The 15,965-nt window shown below is 37.1% G+C and overlaps 1 protein-coding gene across 1 annotated transcript in view; it reads left to right on the top strand.

Annotated features, from left to right (window-relative positions):
- The first annotated feature begins 14,882 nt into the window (after positions 1–14,882).
- LOC143150677 (uncharacterized) overlaps positions 14,883–15,965 on the top strand; it is a 28,117-nt gene continuing 27,034 nt past the window's right edge. Inside the window, exon 1 of the mRNA XM_076319123.1 lies at positions 14,883–14,972. Within this exon, the coding sequence (XP_076175238.1) occupies positions 14,883–14,972 (90 nt within the window). The remainder of the gene's footprint in view (positions 14,973–15,965) is intronic.

Genomic DNA, 15,965 nt, shown 5'->3' with positions numbered 1-15,965 from the left:
TCCTTCTTCTGTCGTGTAAACGTTTGAAGTCTTCTCCTCTTCATTAGGAGTGGCTTATAACGATGTGGGAAGCTACGAATGTATTTGTAAAGACAAGGCTGAGATTTGTCCAGCACACATCGAAGGGTATTCTTTATCCCGGATAAATTAATAGCTTCTAGTTAAATCGCGATGATTTTTATCGTCAATAAATGCACCGTGTGACGTTATAACAGTGAAAGGCGGCTCCTGTCCTCGTCACGTGAGAAAAATGAACTCGACTTTCAAATCTCTACGCCTCCACCCACGAAGGAATTATGGTCGCCTTACGTACCTCTAGGAAACCTTTGACTTCAAGTATAAGTAAAAATTTACAGTTCAATCTCAGTGGAACGATCGCAAATTTTGAATCACTTTCTCTCCATAATTTGAAATACCATCTACGAGCAAACTACGTTTTATCCTCGATCCGCTTAAAAGATTATTTTTAACTTGGCTATTAAAATCCCGTTTCATTTTTATTTTCAATCTTCACCATCGGTCGGTTACTATCGCTATTTAGATTTTCAATAAGTTGAGAACTATTCAAACTCCAAAATTTCCAGTATTTCGGTATACCGGACAAACCTACTCGGGGATTCTGCTAACAAATCCCTATTGTATACCAAAGAAACTGTTACCCGGAGATTCAATTTCTAGCGAACCCTTTAAACGTAAACCTGCATTTGTCTCGTAAACAATCCCGATAGTTTGCCCGAGCACTGCTCGAGATGGTTCGAGGTAAAGGTTCGGAGATAACGCTCCCAGAGACGCATGCGTTCTCGAGGCCCAGAGGAACCTGTTACTCAACCTAACGCGATCTCGCGGCTGTGTTCCGGTCGGCGTGCTAACATTTTTCCGGGGAACAGCTTCCGGGCTCGTGAGAAACGGAACAAGCTCTTACGAGGACCGATGTATGTACTTCGAAACCGTCGAGGATGTCCATCGTAAACTCCGTCACCTTTATCATACACGGTATCCCCGTGTCCGCAGGGTGGTGCTTTTGTTCGTAATTAAGAGTAATTAGACGACGTGCCACCGGTGTAACCCGCTAGGCGCGAGCGTATAATTACCTGCAAAAAGGCACCTGGAATGCTCGAGCTTAATAAAGCATCTCATTATCTCTCTCTCCTCCTCTTCCTCTCCCCACCTGATCCCTCCTCGTGGCCTTTTTCTCTCACGTGCGCTCTTTTATTTCCGCCAGGAACGAAGAGCACAGACCTAAGACGCCTCGACGGCCCTGCTCCCTTTCCTCGTTCCTTCTTCGTTCTAGCGATCGTTAGGTCCAGTTCTGACATTAACGACCACCTTTCCATTTTTTCTCTCCCTTTTTTCCCTCAGTCGTAGAACGATGCAACGAAATAAGAGACTCGATAGTTACGAGGAACGATGGACTCGTGACAGAGATTCCTCAAGATTTTATCGGATCTGTCGGCAGTGGTCTAGAGCACGAATGTAGACTTCCTTTGATTATTATTTTCAAAAGAAGTATCAAATCTATCGATCTGAAATCTTGTATCCACATTTGTGCCTACTTCGAGTATGTAAGTAAATTTCTTCGAATGTCAATGATCATCCACTTTTGAGTTATATACAATCGCGTCGAAGGACACGAGAGCAAAGTTGTCGATGTTTGTAATTCAAGCATTTTTTCGAATCGAAAAAATTAAATAGATTCTTATTCTGCACGATCGCGACTGTCGCTTGTATTAGGATTTTTAGAAAATAATAAAAATGTGGAATTGCTGAAGAAGTTCTTAACATTGTTCGTGAATTATAGAAACCGACTGGTGGTCACGCTTCATTTATAATAAAAAAAACTAACAAGCCACCGTATGAAGTTATTAATTGTGTCACTTCGAGTTCGATTTCAAGCAAAAATAATGTCTCGAATTTATTGAATCTTTACTATCAATAATCATCTGTAACTATATTTTGAACAGTGTAAAATTTTAATTCGTATAAGGACGATTTGAAATAGAAGTTCAAGAGAATAGACCGATTGTGTCAAGGAAACAAGGACTATAAATTAATTTTGAAAGAAATACAGATGCAGTTTCACTCGATGCACAAAAGATAAACATATTTATAAGAAAGGTTCACCATTTCCTAGCGTCAAACTGTACCAGTGATTCATTATGAGCTTTGTAGGACAAGGAAGTTTAGATGAATTTACATCACGATTTCCACACCTAAATCCTTTAGACCTTTCGCTATGAAGATGGATCGAAAAATTAGTTTGCTTACTGATGCTTCTGAAAGACCCATAGGCATTTTTCAAACGTTTAGGTACACCATACTCTTTGATAAATCGAAATAGTTGTCCCAGTAGCTAGTGAAAATTTATATAATATACTATAAATTAACACAAAGAAATACAATGCAATCACGAGTAAGTAGCAGCATCGACGGAATTAAAAACTTTCTTAATTTGCACTTACACTATAACATACTTCGATGAAAAATAACGAAGTTAAACGATTATTTAACACATTGGCACATAGTAGGTTAAGAAATAGCTCACCTTTTTAATATCCACTATGAAAAATTAAAATAATCCAACCCAAGTTGCACGGTGAGATTGTTAATACCTTACCTCGTAACTAAATATCTAATTGATCTATTATTTAATTTGGTCATTCTGTAAAATTTTACAGGTTCAATTTCCTATTTCCTCTATACTTGTACTTATTCGCGGTCACATTGCATTTCTTTCTATTCGTTTATAAAATATTCCGAAAAATTGTTTAAATAAATCTTTGCCACGGTGAGTGTTCTGTAAAAATATTTTCAAGCTTGAAGAAATAACTAGCGCGAAAACTAAATTTACTACCTAGGAAGAAAGCATCGTAAGCGTTACTGCCACTGCGTTCAAATTATATTGTTTACATACCTAATACATTCCTTTTCTCGGTAATTGTGTTCGCGGTCAGAATGTTGATAAATCGATCCTTTGAATTTTGACCAACACTCGATACATTTGTTTCGTTGTGCGAGTGCGTGAACCCTCGATGTCAACGCCGAACGACTCTTCCGAGCGAACTGCACAGCGAACAAAAAGTGCATAACTGTGCAGCGCACGTGCCGGTCGAGAACAGCGATTAACATTACCGGTAACGGCAAGTGGGTCACGACTACAGTCAGATAAGCAACCGATCAAGAACACAGACCGATCCGTGACCTAGACAGCTCGACATTAACCCGGCTCGATCTATTCTTCTCTCTGCCCTTTAGTAGCCTTGATAACTGCGCGATCAATGGACGACTAAGGACGGTAGAAGGCACTTCGACGGTGACATCGGATTTCCCAAGCACAATAGAGCCTTCTTTACCCGAACCCTCTCTATTACTGTTATTCGAACACGTCCTTCAAGAACATCCCTTTTCCAATTGTAATTCTTCCGCAACGATTAAAAGTAAATCTGATCGTCAACGATGTATACAAATACGATCGTGTCACGTTGTTTTCATCAATGACGTATATTCTCGGTAATTGTTCGAACAATAAGATTCGTGATTCTGCGTTTGGAACAGTAACCAAACTCGAACAGAAACTGAACAGTATTCTTAATACTACGCAATATTCTTATATTGCGTTATTAATAGAAACAATGTAAATCGGGATGTGACTTTATTATTGAAGTATACTAACAATTTGTGGTGGAGTGAGAGAAGTAACCGGTGTACCTGTTGTATAAGGTATGACATCTAACTGCAATATAATAAGTACACCCGTTACTTTTTCCACTCCACCGCAAAGTGCTCCCCCACTCTTTGGTTTACTTCAAACAGTCCATCCATTTTCTTTCTTTGTATACAATGTTTAAAACCTTGTTAACTGCTTATGGTTATTACCAACAACTTATTAGCGACCTGTTTATCGTACTAGAACTTGTTTGATATTACTTCTCGGTGTAGTTAATTTCTTCGTGGTTGGGTCCGAAAATTGTTCTCCTTGATACCAACGACGTTCGATTAAACCATAATACATTGAACCGTGAGATGGTTTAAAATAAATTTAATTCAGGAACGTGGTAGACGGATCGTACACGGTTAGCTCGATCGAAGGTACCTAGACTCCGATTACATTTTTCGCGTAGGCTCTCCCTTGCCAGGAGAGGAAAAAAAAACGATCATGCATAGACTCATTTACATGCTCTGCTTTAACGTAACGAACTGCATCGCGTGCATACAGGCCGCCTATGCACCTTCTCGGAACCTGCCTGGACGAGCGCACGTTAATACGACTCCCGTAATTCCTGGAATAAATATTCCTCGCTGTTACTACTAACCTTCCTACATTTTCTGAGAAGTTCTACGCTGACATCGGATCGCGATAACATGGCCGCCCGGTGCTTGTAAATTCGGTACTTTGGAGATCGATGCGAGATTTCAATCCAGATTTACTAATTTTAGGATAAAACCGTATGCACGAACGTACGTACCCGTACGGTATAAAACCCGATGCCTTTGTTTCGGTTATACAATGCTGCGAGCAAATCGAGCGTTTAGATCCCGGTAATTCGTTTATACAATAGCAGATCGTCGTATTTGTAAACGACACGAGGGAGCGAGTTTATCGGCTTAGTGCGTCGCCTTTGAAAGCTGATTGTAATCCGTGAAGTCTGTAAATAAAAAAAAAAAAAACTGTATCGATCAAGCGTGAAAACAAGTTCTGTCAATTTTAGACCTTGGATTGTTAATTACTACTTTTATCATTATTTATTAATCGGAAAGCTGGTTAGTACGAAATATATTACACAGTACAATGTAATATGTACAACTGAAGAAAAGATAAGATACAAATTGTTATTATTAAACAATGTAGTCATTGTATTGTTTGCTTTATCTATTAGGTTATATTTCGAAATCCTTTTGAGGTATATATGAAGATTCAGAATTTCGTACGAATTTTAATAATGGAATTAATCTTTCTAAATGTGTAGTCAATTTATTCGATAAATTATTAACCATCTCTGAATTGTGTTAATATATAATGTTAGCCTTCAAAAATATGTCAAAATCGTTTCTTCCAAGATCGAGCATCTCTGAAAAATTCTCAAGAATCTCTCCCCCCAAAATACTCAAAAATTATTTCCTCGAGAATCGAAACTCGTTTAAAAAATCATAAAAATCTCCCTCCCCCTTAAAAACATCAAAAACCCGTTTCTTTCAAGATCAAGAATCTCTAAAACATTCTCAAGAATTTCTCCCCCTAAAATACTCAAAAATTATTTCCTCGAGAATCGAAACTCGTTTAAAAAACCATAAAAATCTCCCTTCTTCTCAAAAACATCAAAAAACCGTTTCTTCCAAGCTGGAGAATCTCTGAAAAAATCTGAAGAATCTCCTCTCCCCCCAAAAAATACCAATCCCCCCGGAAAACTGTGTCCTCGCTTAAAGGAATCGCTTAAGAAATCTCAAGAATTCACCGACTTTCGACGAGCACTTCCTCGAATCTTCGATCGTCGGCCCAGCAATTTTCCATTTCCGCTCGGAACACCCAGAAGCGCTTCCTCGAATCTCGGTCGTAAAACGGACCCAGCCGGTGACGATTTCAATGCGGTTGACTCGCTACGCGCGGTAAAAGTTGATAAGTAAGCGAAAGAGAAAGAGGGTGGCGCGCGATACAGCTCGCCGAGATCCTCCCGGTTGATAGAGCAGCTCGTAATAACGCAGGAGCGCGTGGTCTGGCTGGCAGGTTGTTATTGCCGCTTATTATTTATCCATCGCGGGCGGTTCGAAACTCGTCGTTCGCGGTCTGTTTACACGGAGAGAGAGAGAGAGGGTGGGGTGGTGGAGAAGGTGGAGAGGTGGGGCAGAGGAGAAACGTTGAATGGCACCGAGGCCCGCGGAACTTTAATTATTATTCTGGCCCGCGGACAAGGCGGCCCCCTACGCCGCCGCTCTCCCCCTGTAACCCGCAACAACGATCGATGGATTCGACGTCAACTTTGTATCGGATGCCCGTGTCAAAGTTGGACACGTGCCGATGATAAGAGACCAGGGAAAGGTACGCGATGTCCTGATACCGGACACCGCTGACAAAGAATTTTTCCTGTAATCGATAAACGAGGCCCGTTGCTTCCGGAGCGTCGTGGCAACGCGTGTTTTGAGCCCGCGCGTCGCGAGCCAACCCCTATGCGCTCGCGAACGCCAGCTGTGCACGCCTTTCAATCGAACCTCGGTGCAACCACTGCACTTTGAGCGAGCTCGTAAGCTTCGTCGGGGATTTAACGTCGATGGACGGGATTTCTGTCCGCGTTGAAGTCCCGAACGGATACGAAACGAATTTTGGTGTTAGATTTTTTACGCGTACAATTGGAATTTTGTAATATCACACTTCATTCCGGAGAAATAAAAGTCGATTTAACGTCATTGGCGTAAATAAATTCGTTTTATCGATCGTCTATCGTTCGAATTCAATTTTTTCTATCTTTAGGAATTTTGAGAGATTTTAGTTTTTATTTTAGTTTTACCTTTTAGTTTTTTTCTTTGTGGTTTAATCGTTGCGATTTGGAGGGTTCGAAGACTTCTTTTGGTAATTGAGAATACATTGTTGTTATTGGATAAATATCGAGGGTGCACGTTTATGAGAATTATTGTTGTTGGGGCGTTAACGTTCTCTTTGTCCTTTGTTGGAGAACTATGGAGATTTAAATTAATGTACAGTTTTAGTTTATTTTCATTCTCTCTGTCGTATTAGATTGTGTAACTGATTATGTACACGGAAGGGAAAGGATTGGCAACTGTCATAATCGCGCGAAAAATCTCCGATGTTTTTTCTACGTCATAATAGTATACTTTCAGGAAGCAATTACGCGAATCAAGGGAGTAAAAGTTATAATTGGTGAATTATCGATTTCAAGGATCTTTTAGATTTCAGAAGATATTCAACGATTTGGTACAACGCGACCTTGAAATATCCTTGAACGCGACAATTTATCTTTCCACGAATTTCAACGTTTTTTTTTTAGACAGAGAATTAAAACTGGAATTTTATTATTATTACACTTCGCAGAAGGAAAGATGGAATCTTTCGAACTTTGTAGATCTTATTTACATGTACATAATTACAGTACAGAAGACCTTCAAACTCAACACGTACGATTTTAATACACCTGTGTCTAAAATAATACGTCGATTGAAATATGATAAAAATTTCAGAATATCTGCGTATAAAATAAGAGCAGAGAGACAAAATATTATAAAAATTCTGCTCGAAGAAAAAGATAAATTTTCTTTTTCCTACACACTTATCCCTTTCGATTTTATTCTCTTTACACTATAAAATGTGTAAAGTCGAGTTGTTACGGTGTTTTAAAAATGATAAAAATGATAAAAATTAAAACGTAATTTAAGACTTTTGAGCATTGCAGTTACTCCGATAGCCGTTTACGCGACACATTCTAAAGTGGAACAGTGTAAAACTTACTGTATTCCAATGTATACGGTACACGTTCGCGGTTCAGTGAGGTGAACTCACCTTGCCTATACTCGTAAAGGCAAAAGAAAAAGGAGAACAGAATAACCCTGATTTTGTCGGTTACAGAGTCAGCAGTATCGTATTGTACTTTTAGATTTATTTTCAACGACTATTACCTTCGAGACGAATTAAAAAAAACCTGTATTCGCTAATTGTATTAATTAAATCGCTGCTACGTCGTAAGATGTTATTTTACCGCATTCCGTGTAAAAAATGTAGTATTAGTAAATTGTTTCTTCTTGTCGATAGAATTTGTATACAATTAGACATTTTTTGAAATGCAAGAATGTATTCTCAATGTTACACCTCATAAATTATCATAAAGGTACGGAATAATTTCGGTCATAAATTTTTCCATCTTGAAGATCAACTATTAAGAGAATTTACATGCGATTAAAATTTCGTATCTGCAACATAAAAAATTCAAAGTACAGTAAGCACACTAGGTAATCTTGTATTAAAATCTAAAATTATTTACACTGATACTTTTCTTGGAAAAAGTGTTTAAAGAACATCATTTTTCATGTACTCCTTTTAATTACGTTGTACTCCATGTTGTAACAAAACCCTGTTATTAACATTGTACACGTTGTCGAGATACACTCAATTCTTTTGGTCGAATTAAACATAAAATTATGATTGCTTCAATGACTCTACCTTTCGGAGTATTACACGACTGCACGTCGTCTTATAACATATTACAAAGATTTGTTACCTATCCCTACTCCATCCGGAAACATTACCTCGGACAAGATAGTTCCCCGCAATAGTCCTCGGACTGTACCCGGTATATTTTGCCTTGAAACAATAACCACCGACACCGAGTGTCGCGAAACGCGGCAACGAATGGACGAGACAAAGAAGAAATTTTCCACGCGAACTAGAACCACTCGCCGCGAACCCGATCAAACGGACCCGTTTCAAGCGGCTTGCCAAATTAGCGCGAAATCCAGTCGCAGCGCTCCGAACGAGAGACTCTCAAACAAAAACCCGTCGCGCTGATTATCTCGGGGCGAACTTTCATTTACATAACGCTCTGCGCTCGGGTGAAATGCAACGAGTAACAGGGACAGAAGAAGCGAGAGAGAAAGAGAGAGACAGAGATGGAGAAAGAAAGAAAAAGAGAGAAAGAGAGAGAGAGAAGCCCGCGGGAATTTCGCTAAATCGCTTTAATGCGCTCGAGTCGCGATTCTGCTGCAACCGTGGTTGCATGGTCTCGCAATAGTCACCGATGACTCACGTTGCCCCGACGTGGAAAACGAAACGAGGAAATTCCACCGCACCGATGCGCCGCCGGTTTTTTTTCTCGAGATCGCTCCGCGAACGATTTTTCGTAAATGTGGTTCGAACGAGCGTCCAGGTACAAAGGAAGGGTTAGAGGAGCACGAGGAAGAGGGGAAACGCTAATGATCCGTATCGGTGATCCCGTTACCGTTGCCACCTCCGGAGCACCTTCGCTTCCGCCTCTAACCCACGGTCCTTCCACCGACGCGGCTACAAGCTTCAACCTTTCTTGAACTCGCTGTTACGATGGCATTCGGCGATACCTTGCCGGTGTTCGGAAGCTTTAAACGTTCCTAATTGGTTTTATGTATCTGGGGAAAATAAATAGCGCGCGTTTCATTTCAACTTTCTTACGATACGTTTATTTTGCGCTCCGTTAAGGGATGAAGGATCATCGGGGGAATATCGAGATATGATGAATGCTTTGGTGATTAGTTATGAGAATTTTCGAGAACGTTTTATCGTGGTTGATCTTGTTTCTGATTGGTATACGTATTTGATGGGAATAAGTAAGTTTGGAAAGTTTATTTAAAGTTTGTTTGCGCTCTGTAAGGGATGAAGGGTTACCAGGGGAATATCGAGATGTGATGAATGCTTTGATGATTTATTAGGAGAATTTTCGAGAACGTTTTATCGTGGTTCATCTTGTTTCTGATTGGTATATTTGATGGGAATAAGTAAGTTTGGAAAGTTTATTTAAAGTTTGTTTGCGCTCTGTAAGGGATGAAGGGTTACCGGGGGAATATCAAGATGTGATGAATGCTTTGGTGATTAGTTATGAGAATTTTCGAGAACGTTTTATCGTGGTTGATCTTGTTTCTGATTGGTATATATATTTGATGGGAATAAGTAAGTTTGGAAAGTTTGTTTAAAGTTTGTTTCGGTTTGTTTATATTGCCCTCTGAAAGGGATAAAGGGTGCTGGGAAATAATAGAATGTCTTGGTAATTTTGTTATGTGAATTTTTGAGAATCTTTATCCTAGTTGATCTCATCTGTAATTGGTGTGTGTGGTAAAAATAAATAAGTTTGGAAATTTAATATAAAGTTTGTTCTGACCTATTTACATTTAACCCTAAAAAGGATGGAAAGATACTGGAGAACAGCAAATAATGGCCAATGCCTTAGTAATTATCTTGTATGATTATTGGAGTCTTTTATCCTATTTAGTCAACCTGAATTGAGGTTATGGTCAACTTACACGTGATATTAGATTTTTAATTGTCTCGCTCTGTTACGGGTCCTTGAAGTTTCATATACCTAACAGCGCATTTTATTTTACTTACTTGCGAATAATAATAAAATACAATAAGTATAAACAATTGCAAATACATATTTACTTTTGAATGAAAATTTCAGCATTGAAGCTTAGAAAAGAAACAGGATATGGACCAGAATAAATGGATACATGGGATACTATATAATCCAAATTTGTTTGTAGAGTTTTATAGTATCCCATGTATTCATTAATTTTGATCAATATCGTGTTTCCTTTCTAAGCTTAAATGATTGCAGTTTTTCGATTATACGAAAATATCACAATCAATTGGAAAACTTGTACGAAAGAGTTAGTAAAATACGATCCCCATTGTATTAATTCAATTTAAATATGAAATAGAAATGCTTAAATTCGGAAAGTGAAAATTTAATGAACTTTAAAAGCATTATTATCGATAATTATCATAAATTAATGTAATACATATTATAAAATAAAGTATTACACAAAATCACCGCAGAGATAATAGCGTAATGTCTTTCGAGAGAATATATTCATAACGATGATATAATATGAAATGATTTAATAATAGGTAATAAGTAGACTTTAGATTTTATGCCGGTATCTAATAAAATACTTACTAAAATAATATAATAATTTTAATGATTTATTTTGCATAATTGCATATTATCTCCATACATTTTGCATGTACTTATCGTATTTGCATATACTGGAAATTCATAAAAGTCTATTAATAAGTAAAATTTCTACAAGGAGGAATGTTATTGCCTTTCGTTCCAGATCTGTTAGTTGAACTCAATAAGTCGGTTTTAGTAAATCCTGTCTTGGACGCGATAAGATTAGTTTAAATTAGCTCGAATAGTTCTCCAATATTAAGATTAATCGCATCGGGTCTAAAACAGGATCTGCTAGAAAGTGGTTACCGATGAGTCCACTTAATTCCAGATCCTTGATCTGGGACGAAATACAGTAACGTTACTCTTTCTACCAACAAATTTGACTTATTATTAATCACGAATTGACTATTTTCGAGCAAAGAGAATTCTCGTTTGCGTGTACATTGTCGCTTGTATCAGGATTAATCCTTTTTTTTATTATTTCTGTAATCTATATAACGAGAAACTGGCCGAAGCAGTTGTAACAAGCTTGCAGCGTATCCACAGGACAACTCGACTTTTATTTTAAAATGCACATCGTAAATTTCTTGCCCGGAGCTAGATTTGTGAGCGAACACACTGATCATAAAATGTACGATGGCTCACTTACCGTTGCTTTCGCAACAAAAATACATAGAAGGAAAATTGTTGCAAACGAAATTTGGAAATTTTTTTACGCAATACAAATTTTACATAAAAGCGATATTAACCGAGATATTTACCCTAAAAGTAAGAGCAAAAATGGTCGTTGCTTCGGACACTAAAAGGAAAAACGTTGCATATCAGGAAGCGTTCAAATAATTCTGGTATTCGAATAATATATATTTTCTACCCCAAACTTTATCAAATGAAATTTTTTATTCAGTCTTGCGCTAAAACGAATAACGAAAGCAAAGCCTTCTCGGAACCAGCTTCCTCTATTTCTGACAATTATTTCAGATTTATGTGTCTTGTTCTTTCCACGAAAGTGACTTACCACAGGCGATTAAAATCGAATGAAAGTGCTTCGAAATTGAATGCAGTCTGCATCAACGCTGCATTTCGTTAGCATTTTTTAACATATACGTTCGATCGCGCGGTGTGCACGAGCGTCCAGGAAGTACATAATTTTTTGCAATTTAATGATTAATGATATTGCCACATTCCGTTCTACTTTCAAATCCATAAATTCGAGGGAAGATTAAATTTGTCAGGAGATGATTTGCAAGGAGGAACGAGTTTGCATTTGTTGTTAAATATCTGTATCCACGAAAAGGAGATATCAACCGGTGTGCGTTTCGTTTCGACGTAATAAGCAGCTTACGTTTGATGAGAAACGAGGCTTAAGATAATCGAATGACTTTCCAGCGATTAGGCACATAGCTACTTCTATAATTCAATACGATCTCGTCGTAAAAAACGACGAACGCGAACCAGTAAACGTGTAACGAAATCTTAATGAAAAAAAAAAAGAAAAAAAACGTAATTGCGTATATATACCGGTTATAACACAATCGATGACGTAGAACGACTGCGAAGGTTTCCCAATGCAACAGCTTGTCATTTTCTTATCGATTAAACAAAGTACAGTAGTACAGTCGTACGATCGAATGCAATCGCATTTCTTAATTCATTCGAGTAAAATTGATCTCGAGTAATCGATATCGACGATAAAGTAAAATCGGTAATCGTAACGTTAAAATTATATTCCAGTGTATAACTTTACACATTCCTCGTTAGGAGAAAGTGAAGATATCGTGAACTTGAAATTTCCAGCAATGTTATAACGAGCTTGAATATTGTTTCCGCGTTTGCTTGGGTTATTTTTGGACATCCTACTTTCAACCAGGAATTGAAACTCTTAAATCGATCGATCCGCTTCGCATTGGAAAATTTGAAACTCATTTGCTTCCCTTGGAAACAAATTTTTGGACCTTGCACGCACGTGTACCAAAATTGATAAAAATCTCGAATTGTCTAAGATAATTCATCGAAATTTCACCTAGTCGTTTCTCTTATTTCAATCGATCACTTCTGTATTTTAATTGATCCGTTCACATTGGAATTCCTTACGTGAGAACTTTTTCGAACGTAGCTCAGCTGTTTAAATGGAGCCTGTTAAACGAGCCCCATAACTAACACGACTCCTGATTTTATTAGTACCTGATTAATATTTAAGATGCTTCGCCAAGATGATTAGTATCAAAGCGCCGAGTGTCGCGCGGGGATTAATTACAGGTAATTACCAAATAATTTCACTGTCGGCGGAATCGTCAAAGTCGTTGCGCGTACGAGCTGCTCCAAGTGCATCCATTGTTCCAGCGAGACGCATTGTTGTTGCGCGTTTTCGCGTGGGTTGCGCCGCGGTTCGCGGCAATTTTCTTCTAATTGCATTAAGCACGGCCGTCGTAATGAAAAGAAAAAGGAAAAAAAAAAAAGGAAGAACTTGATTTGTTGCCACGCTCGGCACGCAACGTTTAGAGACGTTTAATTGCACCTGGAAACGTCTGGAATTGTTCTCCTTGGCTTCGTATGATTCACGGCCATTCGCGGGAAGACAATGTGTGCAAACCTCTGGCGCTGTTCTCTTTAACCTCTTAACCTTTTGCTCTTCAATTGGAACCCGTTACACGGTTTTTATCGGCTTGGCCGTTTTATATTTTCAACGCTGACGAAAGGGCGGAAGTCCTGGTTCATTCGCGCCGATAACACTGAATTATTCTACACCGAGAGGTATTTCAGGATTCATTGCGGTATCAATTTTTATCACTGTATTGTTATTATAGAAATTCTGCATCATTTGCACAATCCTGAGAACTTTATTCTACATTGGAGGACCGAGGTGTTTCACTCTGTAAATAATTTGTATTATGTATTTATATAAATTTTATTCTTATTTATAGTACCAATCTTTAATTTCTATTGAATCAATTACGTACTTTGAATGTTTGTGAATTTATTTATTTTAGTAAGATGATTGTAGAGGCCTATTAACTGAATATGCTTGTATACATTTATTTATCGTTTATTTATCGATGACTCTGGTTAAAATGAAACACTTTTTTCTAATTTTTAAGAAATAATGTTAAATTTATGTACTTCAGTTTTTATATTTCACGTTTCATGGAGTTGATAGGATTAACGTTCTTAAAATTACTTTCCCAAAATGTTTTGGAAACGAGCACCCTCTTCTTTGCAGCGTAATGAAATTTCTTTTTTATCGTTCTTTGTGTGACTTGCACAAGTTTCATTTAGGTCCTAATCGTGGTCGAAAGTGGTTTACTAAATGGCAAGAGAAAACAGGTCTGATCTATTCTAAAAATATAATTCGATAATATCTTGTATAAAAAATACGATCAATATTATGGTAATTCTTACTTTGCTCGTAATATGTTTATTATAGTATTTTGCGGCTCCTAGAATTTTCCTTTCGAACCGAATGGACAAGACGATATATCATCGTCCAACCCAACCGCAATTTGACACACAAATGTTGTGGAATGATTTATCGTTTTCGAAGCCATGAGAAATGCTCTCGTTTGATCCAATCGAAAATAAAATTCTAGAAACTATTTGGATGTCACACATGCATATAGTTGTGGTTTGTCAGTTTCTTAAATTCTTTACTGAAATAGGATTATAACGACTTATGAATTTATTCAAGTGCCGAAAAATAATAAGTAGCTGTAAACAATTACTGTTACTTCACATTTATGAGTGAAATTAACAATGTAGCAGCTATCGAATAAAGATTTCGATATATTGTAACCAAAGACTACATAGCACTATAATTATTGACTTCGAATTGAATAACATACGCTGGAATTTATTAAAAATGTGATCAAATTATTCTATTTAGAAAATTATGATTATTTCTAAACCTAAAGTAGGCAGAGTTTAATTTTCCTAATTCTGACACGAACAATAATATATACTGCATATGAATTTGGTGAAGTAAATATTTTAGTTTTATTGGAAGAAGAGTGGGTTTCCATTTCCAAATTTAATTAAACTTGCGCGATGCTGTCAATCGTAATTATCTCTAAAACTGACAGCTTTTGGTAGGTGGACCAAAGGTGTACAAAAAATTATCGTTAAACAGCATGTGGTATGTTATTTGGTACCTGACTTTGTGGGGTTGTTAATTTAAATTAAATTGAAATTCTAAGAGTGAAAATGAAAAATTATGACAACTGTTTCTATTGTTTTAGATATTTAGAAGAAATGGGACTAGCCGAGAGAGAAGCCGAAATGCAGGAGTTAGAAACATCAAGACCCGGCAGATCGCGAGATCTCTTCGGTGTGCAGCTCGAGGTAATTGTTATAATAATATTTACAAAATTTATAAAATCTATTTTATGACTTGCTCCCCGAATCATTTTATACCGTATCTGTTGCATTTCAAAATTATTTTGCCCCGAGATTCTTCTTCTACGTCATCTCTTTTTCTCTCTTAAATACTTCAAACCCTGTCAACTGAAACCATTTCTTTGCAAATGATACCGTCTATCATTACTATTTCTTGTCTTATTTAAATTCTTTTTCTTTTCCTTCAAGCACAATTTCGCTAAGATCCTACCTTCACTTCTATCATATTTCAATACTCGGATAAAATGTACTGAACCGAGTAACGAAATATTTTGAATAATGATTCAAATATAATGTAGCACTAGTTTTTACTTTACGGTTAATTTGTTTGTACGCAAATAAATGAAAAGAAATGTATGTTAAAGGGGAACATCATCCTTTTGAAATTTTATAAAATTCAACAATTTAAGAATATCGATCGTAAATGTTTAGTCAGAATGTAAAACATTGATGAAGATATAACGTTTCCCGTGGAACGTGCCTCACTAAAGCGCTCTGATCCTTAAACTTTAAACGAGTTTTTCTCGAAACAGGTTTCTCCAAACAGGCGGCAAACTTTTCTCAGAAACTACTCACCTAATTGATTAAAAATTTTCACATAACATTCAAAATGACACTCCATTTTCGTACATAAGAATTATTTTCCATCCTTAACACTTTTTGAGAAAACTTAAAAAAATCTCTCAAAAGCTACATTCTCTTCTTAAAGTTCGCCGTTTCTGAATAAATCAACATTTTTAAACATTCCTAAGTTTAACGATAGCAACATTCATCCAGTGTTTAAAAATTCCAATTCCATTCAATTTTAACTATTACAGCTGTAAAAATCCACCCCATCGTGCTCTTAAAACATTCGGTAAGCCCAGGAAGATACTTATAATTTCTATATACGTTAACATTTTCCCATGAAAATTTGCGGAAATATTGTCCAAACTATTC

Source organism: Ptiloglossa arizonensis, chromosome 8 (genome assembly GCF_051014685.1).
Source record: "Ptiloglossa arizonensis isolate GNS036 chromosome 8, iyPtiAriz1_principal, whole genome shotgun sequence".
NCBI lineage: Eukaryota > Metazoa > Arthropoda > Insecta > Hymenoptera > Colletidae > Ptiloglossa > Ptiloglossa arizonensis.
Note: the sequence above shows the minus strand (reverse complement) of the source record. Positions and strands in the feature narration are given on the sequence as shown.